Source organism: Drosophila takahashii, chromosome 2L, assembly GCF_030179915.1.
Source record: "Drosophila takahashii strain IR98-3 E-12201 chromosome 2L, DtakHiC1v2, whole genome shotgun sequence".
Classification (NCBI taxonomy): Eukaryota; Metazoa; Arthropoda; class Insecta; order Diptera; family Drosophilidae; genus Drosophila; species Drosophila takahashii.
Window position 1 is genome coordinate 25,000,723 of NC_091678.1, and position 14,506 is coordinate 25,015,228.

At 37.4% G+C, this 14,506-nt stretch overlaps 2 protein-coding genes and 1 long non-coding RNA gene across 7 annotated transcripts; 1 reads left to right on the forward strand and 2 right to left on the reverse strand.

The window, feature by feature from the left end:
- Positions 1–204: 204 nt before the first annotated feature.
- On the reverse strand, positions 205–2,393 carry LOC138912323 (uncharacterized). 2 transcript variants are annotated; one of them, XR_011417848.1, is made up of 2 exons: positions 2,199–2,393; positions 205–526 (listed from the first exon to the last, which is right to left on the reverse strand). It is a non-coding gene; the product is annotated as an uncharacterized lncRNA (long non-coding RNA). The 2 variants fall into 2 exon arrangements; XR_011417850.1 differs by lacking the exon at positions 2,199–2,393 and adding an exon at positions 711–1,037.
- Positions 1,885–9,722, forward strand: LOC108060726 (choline/ethanolamine kinase). 4 transcript variants are annotated; one of them, XM_017146558.3, is made up of 8 exons: positions 1,885–2,207; positions 5,737–5,843; positions 6,358–6,718; positions 6,784–6,936; positions 7,233–7,624; positions 7,930–7,998; positions 8,317–8,740; positions 8,802–9,722. In XM_017146558.3, the coding sequence occupies exons 1-8, from the start codon at positions 2,187–2,189 to the stop codon at positions 8,862–8,864; spliced, it is 1,590 nt and encodes a 529-aa protein (XP_017002047.2). In that variant the 5' UTR covers positions 1,885–2,186; the 3' UTR covers positions 8,865–9,722. The 4 variants fall into 4 exon arrangements, 2 of the variants coding, with proteins under 2 accessions (XP_017002047.2, XP_017002046.2); XR_001770110.3 differs by lacking the exons at positions 1,885–2,207; positions 8,802–9,722 and adding exons at positions 5,042–5,329; positions 8,071–8,239 and having other exon boundaries at positions 8,317–8,453; XR_011417837.1 differs by lacking the exons at positions 1,885–2,207; positions 8,802–9,722 and adding exons at positions 5,043–5,329; positions 8,146–8,239 and having other exon boundaries at positions 8,317–8,453.
- A 3,627-nt stretch (positions 9,723–13,349) lies between these two features.
- On the reverse strand, positions 13,350–14,094 carry LOC108060714 (uncharacterized). The gene has a single exon (XM_044393635.2). It carries the CDS (start codon positions 14,006–14,008, stop codon positions 13,382–13,384), a length of 627 nt encoding a protein of 208 aa, XP_044249570.1. The 5' UTR covers positions 14,009–14,094; the 3' UTR covers positions 13,350–13,381.
- Positions 14,095–14,506: the final 412 nt, after the last annotated feature.

Here is a 14,506-nt window from a genome sequence, read left to right on the forward strand (position 1 = left end):
GTCACTTAAAAGTTTTAATTTTACAACCTTATCCTATATTGTGTATGAATATTTATATATATGAAACAAGCAAAACTACAAAAACAGCAAAATGTAACAACAAGCTGCCAACAACAACACCCCCAGAAGTTTCTGCCAAGTGGCGAAAAGAGACGAAACAAATCATACCATATAGAAACAATAAAAACAAAAAAAAAAACGAAATAAGAAATTACATTTTTATATAGCAATCAAAACAATATACATAGTTCTTGAATAGACGGGCGACGGCATAGAAAATACTTGTGTTTTTAATGTCTCTGCCACCATATCTTTGTTTATCTATAACCAAGATTTCAAACTGTTTTACTCGCAATTTTCCGTTCCGTTACTTTCCATTGTCTTAGCGCTCGAAATTGTTTGTCTGGGGCGTGTACTTAAGCCAACCTTACTAATTGTTAAGTTAGTAAGCCGATTTTCACAAGCAGCACCAACATGAATCAGTTAAAGGGCCCGAGAGTGGTAATGGCCAAAAACCGGCATTCAGCTAAAAGAAAATTCGAGAACATTCAAAAATAAATGGAAGAAAAACATACAAAAAACGAATGCGAAGTTGTTTAATTCTTGGATTAAGTTTAAGGTTATGTGTTCGCTGAAGAGGACTGTGGACTCTACTGTACTCCGCTGGCTGAAAAGGAGAAGAGTGAATCGTGGTGGGAATTTCATCTCACCTGGAATCTTCTAGAAAAAGCTCTTTTAGTTCGGTTCTACCAAAATATATATGGATATGAGTATGTATCTGTAAGATCTGGAGCGTGAATCATTAATTTTCTAGTAATTTTGTTAGCAAAGAAAGCTCTTTGTTCGGAAGCTTTTAAATATTTGTTGGATGAATCATTTTTTAAAAACTTTCCTTGCTTTTAGTAAGATTGCTGTTTTAAATACATTTGTAAATTTCTGTTGTTGTTTCGATCTTCTATAAGCAAGGTTTAGCATAATTTGGGAACAAGTAAATTGTAAGGACACGATCTAAATAGGTAATGTTTTTTCCCCTTCGTAAATTAAAGAGAGCATCTAAAATGGATTTCCATTGATGGTTTGGTTTAACCATATCAAATTAGTTTAAAACTAAACGTTTATAAACCCGTTCCTATTATTTTGAACGCGTTTGTTTTTGTAATGTTTTTGTGGCAGTCTGGCAAGGCCTTTTGAAATTAGTATTTTAGTTGGCAACACTGGCGTCTACGACGGACTGGCAACGCATGCTGAAAGAGTTGCCATTGTGTATTTCAATTAGAGCGGGTAATTTAAAGAACAAACAATGAATTCTTGCATTTTATTTGATAAGTTTTAATACTATTTGCAAATAAAACATTTAATACAACCTACAATTAGCATAAAGTATAATACATTTTAACATCTTATTTAAAAAAATATATATATGTACAAAGTTTTGATAAAACAAACGCTTAGTCAGTCTTGGCGCTCGTGCCGCTCGTCACGAATTCATTGGAAAACATCAGAAAAGCTTTTGTAAACATAATTTTGAAACGTAATAAAACGTCTTTGACCTAGAAAGAGGCCAGGGAAACAAGTGTAAGCCAAAAACATAACGTATTGAAACAGATTCAAACAATAACAGGTTTTTTTCGCGCTTAAGACGTAGTTTGAAATTGTTATTGTGTTGAATTCTGTTTATATTTATGTATTTGGCAGTTCGATTCGAAATAGTTCACAAAATTACTGTTTCGAAAGCAATCCAAAAGTATTTCAGTATTTTTCGGGGCAAAAATCAGAACTGATAAGATAGCGAAGAATTGCAAAAAAGGAGAGAAGGAGAGAGTCGGAAATTGCTCCCACTGCTCCCACTAAAAAAGCTTTTCTACTTGGCGCTTCGATCGAAGGCGGCGAGTGTTAGTAGTCGAAACTGAAGCGTTCTCGCGAGTAGACGCCCCGAACCCGTTAACTGTGACTGAGAAACCGAATACGCGCATGTACTTAATAATACAATATTGCCATTGTTGTTGCAACTATATTTAATACCAAGTGACGTCGAAACAACGGCCAACAGCAGTCCGTTCAAGTGCTCTTCAACCTCGTGCCTTATTATTGCTCCACATTGTTGGTGTTTGTGAGTGCCAGTGGCTGCGTTCCGGAATCGAAATTACCAACCAAACCAGCATAAATATTTAAAAGAGCGGAGGACGATGTCCACCAACCTGCAAAAGGTAAGAAAACCGAGACTCCAAAGTCGCAGGCGCCGCTTAGGCTTTTTTCCCAAGCGCTTTGCCAGTGTGTGGGGTTTTGCCAATGTTTTTCCCACACCTTTCGTGCAATGACCGCTGTTGTTGTGGCGAGCTTTTGCGTATTCAGATCGTAGCTGTTTACTGGAGAGGTTTCACTTATTACTGACAATAAACCCAAGGAAAGGGCTTTCAGGCAAAAAAAAAAATTTTTTTCCAGCATCTGGTACATGGATATAACCAAATTCATTAAAATATATACTAAACGGAATGGGATCCTAACTCCCTTTTCAAATGTTTTTTTTTGTAAGACCCAATTCGAACATCTCAGTGTTTTTAATCGATATTTATTGTAAAAAATGTGTCCTTCTATGGTTCATTGACTTGTTATCACTACACCAACGTCTATATTGGGAGTATATTGTCTTTGAGTACTTGGTCTAAGGCTCGATCAAACAACCCATTTTATCTTGGACTCGTCTCGCATTCCATTTACAGTTTTTGCGATTCCTGGCTGATTCGCAATCGCACAGAAAGATTTCTTATCGCCACTCGTGGATCACTTCTTCGTTCATTGCCGTTGCCGCCCTCCTTTATTCGCACTTATCAGTAACTTGGGGTATAGTCATTTCGTGTATTTCGTTTTTGAATTGCGTGCGGCGCTCACCCGGTGTTCAAAAGTGGGCTCTGGCCAAGCTAGATTGTGCGATCAAAATAATTTGACAACATTGTTGCGGCTAGATAGTCACCAGATTAAGTCACGTGTTTTGCTTGTCATTGCGCAGTTAGGATCTCAATTGCAGTAAGATAGATAATACTCCCCGCTTTTGGTTGAGTCATCTATATGTAAGCCCTTACCCTGATTATATCTGGGTTTTTTTTTATAATTTATCGGTTGTCGGTTATTCGCAAAGTTTATAGAGATTGTAAATATATTGCGTTAATAATCCAATTAGCACGCCTATAAGTGTTAATCAGTAAATCGAAAGTTATTAAAACGAATTTTGAAAAGTGATTTCCATAGATTATATTTTAGATTGCAATTAATTTTTCTATTACATTGCGATTTCATTTGCAGCGTGCACGTTTCTCAGAATTAAGCCTTAAATTCGTCGCACAATTAAATACCCATTATGTGGTGTTATTTGCTCATTATTAATAATAAAACCCCACTAACCGATTAAGGCGCTATCTTGATGGCAATAGATAAGATTCAGACGAATAACAAGTGTCCATAAATCAAAAATAAAATCACGTGTTATCCTATAATTATATTTATAGTGGTGGGCTATCAGATCAAAATATGTTGATTTATAAGCAAGTTAAATATATTGTATCCATGAAAACGTTACTTTTTTGGAATAATTAGAAGTGTTTCTAGGCGAATCGTAAGTGACGTTGCGTCCAAAGTCATTATTGTTTAGAACGGAGCTAAGTTTGCAAAACCTTATCGGCTGCATTTTGTTTTTCGGTGATTTGGCTTATCACTTAAAAAATGACCTACATAGTGCCAGTGGCGCTAGGCATTTTTGATTACTTTTAAAACAAATTAACCAAAAATCTGAAAGTTTTTTACAAACTTATGATATTTTATTATATTTACCTAACTTATTGCATATTTATTGTATTATTAACAATTTTGCGATAAGGATGTGATTTATACCTCAGGTGGTTCTATAAATCGTCAAGTTACACACTTAACGCACAATTTATTACGGCTTTAGATTGAGTGACTGAGTATTTCGCTATCTTTATATAATAGTTTGCTGATAAGTACGCAACTTTTTATGCCAATGATAAGGCTCCGAAACAGGCTAATGAAATCATTTTGCCATTTATTTACAATGGCATGTGCCGTGCTCGTTTGTGCTGGCGATTTTCCATTTGCCAATTATCGGTTATACCTTTAGCCATATAGTAGCGCAAAAGTACTACAATTAGTTTTACCTAGAATTACCTAATTATAGTAATTTTGACTGTCATATTTACATTCAAGCATATAGCGTCTATATTGTTTATTTGATTTCACTTTTCCGAGCGAGGAAATCAAAACAACAGCAAGGGGAATACTGACTATCAAAACTGGCCGGACATGATAAGAGTGTGTGTGTTGTGCGTTTTCTTGTAAATGTACGATGGAAGATTTTCATGCGTTTCACGATAGTTGCGTGGAAAATTCCATGGATTAAGTAAGAGTGGGATCGCTACTTCCGTCGGAGTTCAAATTATTTCAAGATGATCTGGTTTATTCCGGAATTTGTTTTGTAAAAATATTTTAGTATAATATTTTACCTAGTAACTAAATCCGTCTTTAAACTAAAGTAAAGATATTTATCTTTTAATACAAGGATGAATGAACTAACGCATTAATGATATGGCCTGTGCGGGTCATCGAACGATTCTATTTCAAATTCAATCGGATAAAGTGGTATATTTTACTTGACCATGTCATATTTAGAGCTACAGATTACGAGCAAGTGTGCGGTTAAATATTAATCTTATCTATCGAATGCCAATAACAGCGTGTTGGGAAAGAATTACAGGCAATAATTGCCTTCAAATCGGGCACGTTTCCCACTATTTTTACCTGTCATCACACCACGAATTTTCGAGAACATCTGTTGAGGATCTCAGCGAGCGAAATCTTTTTCGATTTCTACCTAGCCGTCTAGCAGGTGACCATATGTTTACCCCGGGGGTGGCGCCCCTAGTTTATGGTGGTGGGGCAGAACCACTACAGCCGCCGAAAGAGAGAGCGAGAGCGTATTTGTATTTCGGCTACCCCTGGTAGTCTGGGTCTTGGTCTTGTAACGATGAGTCAGTTTGTTTTTGTACGCCCAGCTGCGAACTACTTATCGCTTAGAGCCGAAACTAGCCGAAAGACTTCCTGTGTGCCTTCGCTACTTGTTTTCACATTTATATAATACGATTTATATTATATATATAGTACTTGAATATTTGGATTTACTACGCGTAGCATGAGACAGCGAATTTGTAGAAATAACAGAGCACTGAAACGTCGCCAGCAGCAGGATGAAATAGATCAGAACTGTTGTTTGAGCAAACGTTGCAACTATGATAATATCTATAAACATTTTAAACGAAATGTAAGCCACTTTTTGAGTATTTAACGCTTTTTCGCTTTTTGTTTAGGTCAAATCGGAACAATTAATTTTACATTGCACATAGATTTTAGATTTCGAATCTCACTGTAGAACTATCGATTGGTGTTCCTTTGCTTTTATAACCAATTTCAATAAATTTTAAATGGGATTGCAAATCAATATGTTTTACTTTTGCCTGTCTGCGCCTCTAATTGCATTTGCATTTTCGTACCTGCAGTGTTTTTGTTATTTTTAGTGCACCACCAACCGCCAGGGCCAATTGTTTTGTCGATTTTCTAGCTCGCCTTTCTCTCTCTCCTTCTCTTCGGGATTCTCTTTCCTGCAGCTGCTCTCTCTGGCATTAATTTTATAAAACCCACCCACCACCCCTTACACTCTTTCATCCACAGGCCACCCTTGAGGAAATTCGCCATGCGGCCGCACGCATTTGCCGGGACTATCTAACTGGACGTTGGAAGGTGGTTACCCCTGAAAATCTGGTGGTGAAGCGCATAAGGTAACTAGTCTTTAATGTTTTTTCCATATTTCAGTTCATACTTCAGGAAATTCCAGACATTTGTTTGGAAATTATTTTCGAATTGCTGATCTTCAATGTCGAAAAATGTATTAAACAATGTATTTCCAAGATCCTAAGAAATAGTAATCATGAAATTATACAAATAAAAAAAGTTATTACCTTCCACTCTTCCATTTCATTAGTTTAAATAATTAATGTACTTTGAATTTTAAAAAACAGACAAGAAAACGAGACTAACAGTAAAAACATCACGATTTTTAAAAATTATGACTGCGTTCTTAAAGATATTTTTTGGTCTTTGTTGTTATTGTCGAGCAACCATCATCTGGTGATTTTAAACTTATCGGGAACAATTCTAAATTATTTATTTCTTTGGGAAATCTTTTGTATTATTACTTAAAAATTTGTTGAAGTTTTCACTAAAATATTGGAAATACTTTTTTAAGTGGTATAAAGAAATTTTATTTACAAACCTTTTACTACCTTCTTGCAGTGGCGGTCTGTCAAACTTCTTGTATTACGTAAGTCTCCCCGACTTGGATGACTTCGACGAGCTGGAGGAGCAACAACTACAGCAGCAGCAGGCAAATGGCCACGTCGGCAAAGACGTCATAGGCACCGCCACATTATCCAATAATAGCCCCGATTTCTCACGCGACGATGAGGAGGCAGCCCAGGCGGCCAAGGTGGTGGGCGTGACATCGGTGGCCACGGAACTGGCAAATAACGACGACGACGATGACGACGCAGCGACTAGCGCCAAACAGGCGCACAAGCGTCAGCGCTTCGATAGCGATAGCCGCGACGCGACTTCGCTGAAACGATTGCACGCCCCCAAGCAGGAACCCCGTGAGGTAGGTCGTCCATCCACTGGAATACCCGGCGCCCTTGATATAATACCATAATCCTCAATCCTCAGGTCCTGCTGCGCATCTACGGACAGACCCACGGCGATCACGCGCTGGAGAGCATGATAACCGAGTCGGTGGTGTTTGCCCTGCTTAGCGAGCGGAACTTTGGACCCAAGTTGCACGGCATCTTTCCCGGGGGACGCATCGAACAGTATATTCCGGTATGTCGGGGACTTGAGGACTTGAGACTTAGCTTGGATATTTTTGATATATCTTTTTATTGAACAAAGTTGTGATATAGGAACCTTTAATCACCTTTTAAATATTTATTTATTTGTCAAATGTTAATTGTTTTTGGAAGAAGAAGTGATATGAACACCATTTTGGAAAACATTTCTGTAAAAACTCCGATAAGTTATGTTATGAACTGTAGTAACCACTTATACTAGGTCATTCCATTTTATGTTTTATTGCCTAAAAAATATTTATATTCATTTAATTTTCATCTTTTAACTAGGCACGTGCGTTGACCACAGCGGAGTTGGGAGAGCAGCGAATATTGATGAAAGTGGCTGAGAAAATGGGCGAGATCCACAGCCTCAATATACCCATGTCCAAGGAACCGGACTGGATATGGAACTGTATGCAGCGGTGGGTTTCCGGCCTCGAAAGCATTGTAAAGGGCAATGTCCAGTCAAAGCCCAAATCCTCAGTACTGCAGAAGCAGATGGAATTGATGCGCACCTTCGATTGGAGATTGGAGATTTCCTGGATGAGATCCGTCATCGACGAGGGGGAATATCCAGTTGTGTTCTGCCACAACGATCTTCAGGAGGGCAACATTCTGCTGCGACAGCCGCCAGCTGGTCAAAGCGAGCGCACGCCGCGGGAGTCGATCAGTAGCTTGAGGTGGGTTAATACCCTATTGATTCCATTTTCCACATTAAAATTTCACAATATGCTGAAATGCTACTATCGAAACACTTTGATTCAATTATCTATTTGTTTATTGAACTAAAAAATATTTGCTTAGAGACTGATACAATTTGAATGATCTCATTGCCTAATAATTTGCTTAACCTATTATATTATTGCCTAAAAAGATTACATTTAAATTGAGTAACGAATATTTATCATGGGAACATTATTTGTATTTCCCTTTTAGATCATCTGATATAATATATTACAATAGCTAATAGTTATTTACTTTACAGATCCAATTTCGACGAAACCTTGGGCGACAGTCTTGATGGCAACAGCAACATCTCGGAACCGGAGACAACGTAAGTACACCTCGAGCCTTCGAGAGATTAGTAGACTGCTAACCCGTTGTTTTGTTGTGGCCTGCTAACCAGTAACTACTTGCCCATTGGCCCATTAGCCGTAAGTCTCTGCTTGCCAGACCCGTATAAAACTACCTACAATTCTAGATGGCCCCAATTTGCTGCGGTCGTGATTTGAGTTAAAAAATTGTGTGCTGGTCAAATGCAATAAATTTGTTGGCCAAAGCAAAACAAAATACAGGTTATTCATGACATTCGTTTGGAGCGATAATTGCGAAGCAATGCTAACTACATCCATTAACTATTCGTATTATATAGCAAATCGCACAGCGTATCGCCGTCGCCCTGCCCGGAGTTGGACACCACCAACGACTCAGCGCTGGATGCCAGCTTCACAACCGATAATGAGCCGGATCTCATTATCATTGACTTTGAGTACTGTGCGTACAACTACCGTGGCTACGATCTGGCCAATCACTTCATCGAGTGGACCTTCGACTACACCAATCCGCAGTACCCCTACTACTACCACAACTCGAAGAACTGTGCGACTGTGCAGCAGCGGCGGGACTTCATCGTGAACTACCTGAAGAAGTATCACGACGACGAGAACTACAACCCCACTGGCCAGGAGCTGGACAAGGTGGATGCCGAGATTCAGTTCTTTACCATGCTGTCCCATTTGTTCTGGAGTCTGTGGTCCGTCATCAATGTCACATCGGCAATTGAGTTTGGTTACTGGGTGAGTACCTTTGGTTAGGTTATCTGTAAGCAAATTATACAATGTATCCTTCACTTTTCAGGAGTACGGAATTGCTCGAATTATGGAATATCAAAGGCTGAAGGCAGCCTACCTGGCTAAATGAGGGCGAGAGTTAACCAAGGGTCAAATATCAACAACCTTCACTTAAATCGAATCAGAACCGTACTTAAGTGGCCTTAAACATTTAGAAGTCCCTGCTCTCCCCGCCCGTTCGTCATTTTCCTCGTCTAGAAATGAGTTTGTACTGCAATTTTATCTAGTTGGCTAACAACAAGGTTACAACACTACTTCAATATTTCACTAGGAAAAGGGAAAGATATCGAACCATTCAGAAAGACTAACTTATTTTTGTATAGAAAAATTAGCTATTTAGAATTGATAAAGCTGAAAGAAAAGTCAAAATACTAAATACTGCTGTGATTATTGCGTGAGATAAAACGATGACAACAATTTTTTACATAACTTCAATTCTTGCTCCTGTTGAGAAAGTCTTTTCCAACAGATTCGGTCGAAAGTATTACAGGCAGCACCCGGCACATCCTAAAATATCACGTTCTACGCAGGCTCATTACACGATCCAATGCATTCTATGCTCTATACACAAACACGAACTTGTATAAATTTCGAATTTATTACTTATTCGAATTTCTTTGTTTTAAAACTTCAAAAATTACTTTCGTATATAAGTATTATTTTGCATTCTACTCACGAGTCGTCGCACTACGTTACTTCTATACACCGAAAGCTTAGTTAAATTTTTGTATCAAAATTACCCTTTGTTTGATCAGTCGAGGAATTCAGGCGAGTACCAAAACTCGGCCAGCAACAATCATGTGTATTTTATGTACCTACCTAACTATCCCATATTCCTTATTAGAAATTAATTGTATGTTTTTAGAACTTAAAATATTTTTGCGTATACTTTTAATAAATAAATAAATAAATAAATAATAGAAAACGATATTTGAGTTTCGCTTGTAACTGAAATGTCCTAATGTGGTGATTATTAGTTAAAAGATATACCTAAAGATTATAAATATTAACGTCTTGTGTTTAAGTGCTGAATCAACTGCTGAATGTCTTCCTGTGGTTCGGCAAACACAAGAATGTCACAGCAGATTAATTGGGACTATTTGAATAATCAAATCAGCTGCCAAGAGGCCAAATTTCTGGCACTACCCAATTACTGGAACACTTTGACATTAATTCAAAACACAATGAACTGGACTCCAGCAATTGTGGGAATGGAGCCAGCCAACCGATAATGCAACCCATCTTTAATTAATGCAGCAGCAGAAGGAGTGACCAGAAGGAGCATTTAATGTTTGACAAAAGCCTGCAGTCCTTTCTCGGTCGCTGCTGCCATCTAATTACACTACTAAACACAATTAAACCTCCAATTTAGTCCAGAAATATGTTGGTTGGTTTTGGACTCCCTGATTAAAAACTAATTTTGGATTTTGGCCTGTTTTTTAAATCTGAACATTATTTTAAAATGTATTTAGAAATAATGGTTTAAAGGCATTACACGTTTAGTAACATCGTTGCAGGAAAATGAATATGTAGATAGCTATGTAGAATATCACCTGGCTCCATCTATGTATGTAAATCTGGAGGCATACATATTTATTCCAAATTTATTGGGAGCGTAACATGTATCTTAACTTGAGTTCGGTTAAACCGATTTTTAATTAAAAATATTGTAATTTTTTTAATCAATTAGTTAGTTTACAAAAATAAAATTGCAATTTAATACACTAAATTGCAATTTTATTTTTGTAAACTAGTGTTAATTGTGCCCTGCCTAACAATGTCTTATGGTTACTCCTTGCTCTTGAATCTATTCGAAGCTAACTGTCCTTTGTTATATAATGTAATGCAATGTACGCCTCGATGGACAAACTCAATCGTGAGCTTTTGGCTGCTGGTATGGCGCAGTCGGTCTTAAACTGCTCCTGACAGGACAACCAGGACTTTTGTTTAGGCACGGCGGCAAACACGGACCCTGCACACTTGGGAATACAAAGTGAGAATTGGCTTTCGACTGCGCCACTGATGTCCTTCGATGTCTGGTTGAGAGCTAATCAGTCACCGCTAACCAGATGTTGTTCATGATTTGTTGTACAAAGACTTTTGACCGCAGACCGAGAAATTTTCCAACTGCTAAATCAATAAAGGAATCCTCTTAAATTAATTAGTATCGATGCGGTGCGAATCTTTGGGTAACAAAGGAAAATTATTGAAAAGGTAATTTTTAATGCGATTTTATAATTGTTCCTTTTAATAGAACATCGCTGAATACGTTAGGGTAAATATTAGCAATAATCCTTGACAGAAACAAACGTTGGCTTATTTATTGCAAGACAAGATAAAATACATTTGAAAAAAAAACGTTAGAATAGACTGGTTATACCCCTTACTCGTAGAGTAAAAGGGTATATTGTATTCGTGCAAAAGTATGTAAGAGGTAGAAGGAAGCATTTCCGACCCCATAAAGTATATATATTCTTGATCAGGGTCACTAGCCGAGTCGGTCCAGCCATGTCCGTCTCTCCGTCTGCCTGTCCGTATGAACGCTGAGATCTCGGAAGCCACAAAAGCTAGAAGGTTAAGATTTTCCACACATATTCGTATGCCTCCTACGCAGCGCAAGTTTATTTCAGCCGAGCGCCACGCCCCCTCTAACGTCCACAATCGCCCTCTAACGATTTTAAAATGTGTCCTGCGCCCACATCTTTTAAGATTTTCGAGAAGTATAAATGTAATTTTGTTGTGTATCGAAATGTAGAAGACATTTTTCAAATCGGACCATTCAGTATAAAGTGATATATATATCGGTAGATTTACCCATGATTGGAAAGGTATGCAATACACCAACTAATCTAATCGTTTTAAAACTATAAAATGTATATACTTTTCAGAACTTCCTGCGACCTTTTCGAGATCATCATCTGGATCCCACATCCAAAACGCGACACTATTTCATTGAGACAAACGGCGACAACTTTATGGTTGGCATACCGATCCTCGGCTATTTGGTAGTAACTTTAAACGAGAGCAGATTAGATACTTGTAAAGTTAACTGAGCGAATGGCATACATAGTTCTCAGTTACACAAAACAAAAGTAATTACTTGATATATGTATAGGTTAAAGAGCAACTGATTTTGGTACCAGGTCCAAACAAAAAGACATTTTCATCGCTGCTTTTCGATGGCTATAAAATAAATAAACTTATTTACAACTATATATATACAAAATAAAGTTAAACTAGGCGCTGTATGCAATCAAGAACGTGACTTACAACATTTGCCTTAAAAACGCTTTTTATAGGTATACAAAAGTTCTGGAATCGGAATCAATTTTTAGTACGCACACTTTTAGTGGAAAATGTTAGTCGATTTGTAAGAGACCAATTTTTATCATTTATTTTCCAAGGAGTTTGTTATGTGCAACATGTTTTTCAAGTACTTCACTAGAATTTTTAATAATATAAGTCGATTTTTTAAGAGGCCTTGTTGCTTGTATCATTTGAAGTGTTGTTGCGCAACACAGTAATTCTAAGACAGCAATATTAATTGTGATCTGACTAAAATAAATCATAAAGCTAATAAAACCAAATCGGATTGGGAAAAACTTTAATATTTCTTTAAATTTTTGGACATATTCCTTTTTAGTTTGCCATGTTTTTAATATTTCCCTTTTGTTTTTATACAAATTCTTTTATAGACCAAAATGTATTTTTATACCCTTGCAGAGGGTATTATGATTTCAGTCAGAAGTTTGCAACGCAGTGAAGGAGACGTTTCCGACCCCATAAAGTATATATATTCTTGATCAGCATCACAAGACGAGTCGATCTAGCCATGTCCGTCTGTCCGTCCGTCTGTCCGTCTGTCCGTCTGTCCATCTGTCCGTCTGTCCGTCTGTCTGTTTCTACGCAAACTAGTCTCTCAGTTTTTGAGTTATCGGGACAAAACTTTCGCAAAAGTCTTCTTTCTATTGCAGGTAGTATATATGTCGGAGCCGACCGGATCGGACAACTATATCTTATAGCTCCCATAGGAACAATCAGAAAAAAAAAACTTTAAAAAATTCTAGCTTCGGTGTTTTTTGAAATATTACCTTCTACTTTTGGGGATGTTATTTTTTAAATATTTCTGAATTTCGAATTAATTATTTAAAAAATCGGACTACTATATCATATAGCTGCCATAGAAACGATCAGAAAATTAATGGAAAAGTAATAGGAAATAAATTCTAGCTTCTTTGGTTTTTATTGTATTATCTTTTACTCTAGGAATTGACTCTTTTTAAATATTTTCGAATTTCAATTTTAATTTAATCAAAATCGGACGACTATATCATATAGCTGCCATAGGAACGATCGGAAAATTAATGAGAAATATTAGAAAATTGAACATTTTTGCGATTTGTTAATTAATAGGAATGATCTGCAAGGGTATATAAGCTTCAGCTGGCCGAAGCTAGCTTCCTTACTTGTTTTGTATTAAAATTTTTTGAAAATAAAAATCGATTTCTAGTTCAACAATAAAATAATAAAAAAAATTATTAAAAAAGTTATTACAAAATATATTAAACTGATGTTATAAATTATACATTATTTTCTTGAGGCCTTTTCTAGACGTCTTTGAAGCTTTTCCCTTTTCTTTTGGGCATCCCGCTCCCCGGCTTTCGTCCACACTACAATCTTTCGCTGGGTGCGTTCGTTATGGATAGCTACCTCCCTCTCAGCTTTGGATTTCGACTCTCTTATTTGGGATTCGTTGTGAAGGAAAAAGCGTCGACAGCTCCTGCGCATCCAGCTTTTGCAGTTGGGTGTCTTATTTCTATTTTTCATGGGGCGTAAGGTGGGTGGATCTTCTTGGGGCTCGACTTTTGCGGTTTCGACCTCAGTCGGTCTTGTGCTTTGACGCTTCATTCCACAAAGAAGAATGAACAGAATAAAGATTGCACCGATGGCCATAAAGAGTCCCACCATTCTTCCTAGACCAATATTATTCACCTCCCCATCCTCTTCGGCCACTTCCCTGGCCAATTCCCGTTTCAGCCGATGGCAATCTTCGGCGGTCATGGCCCTTACATCCTTATATACAGCAGGGGTATCGTTAAGCCACCACGATGGAAATGATTGCGTACTGAAGAGATCCCGACATTTGGCATATGCTTCGACCATCCATTTCTGGCAGTCTGGTCTGTTGATATCGACTTTGCAAATGGGATTCATCACACAATACTGCGCTTTACTAAGTCTTAAAAAAATAAGAATCAAATGCTTAAAATATTTGTTACATATGCCAGGAATATTCAATACATAAATATATGATTACATTAAAATATCCCACTTTGCTTTACAAAGAAGTGCATCTTAAAGGAATATTTATTTGGATTTGGTTTTTGAATTTTTTTTACTTAGAAGCCGATTGGGTCGGAAGAACCAATAAAAATAAAGCTGGGAAAACTGTTGGCTTTTTAAAACAAGTCGAACAAAATATTCAAAATTTAGAATAAAATCGATAATAGCTAGATCCCTACCGATATTCAGTAACTGAGTAATTACGCTAGGAGGAGCCACCAGTGTAAAACTACCAACAGGTGGATCCAAGAGTCCATCGACGAACCTGCAGGGGGCGCTTTTCTAATTATATAAAGGTCGCTATCCTTTCACCCGGTAAAGAAACTATATTACTTGGCTTCCCGTTCTCGGCCTCAGAATTTCCAGAAT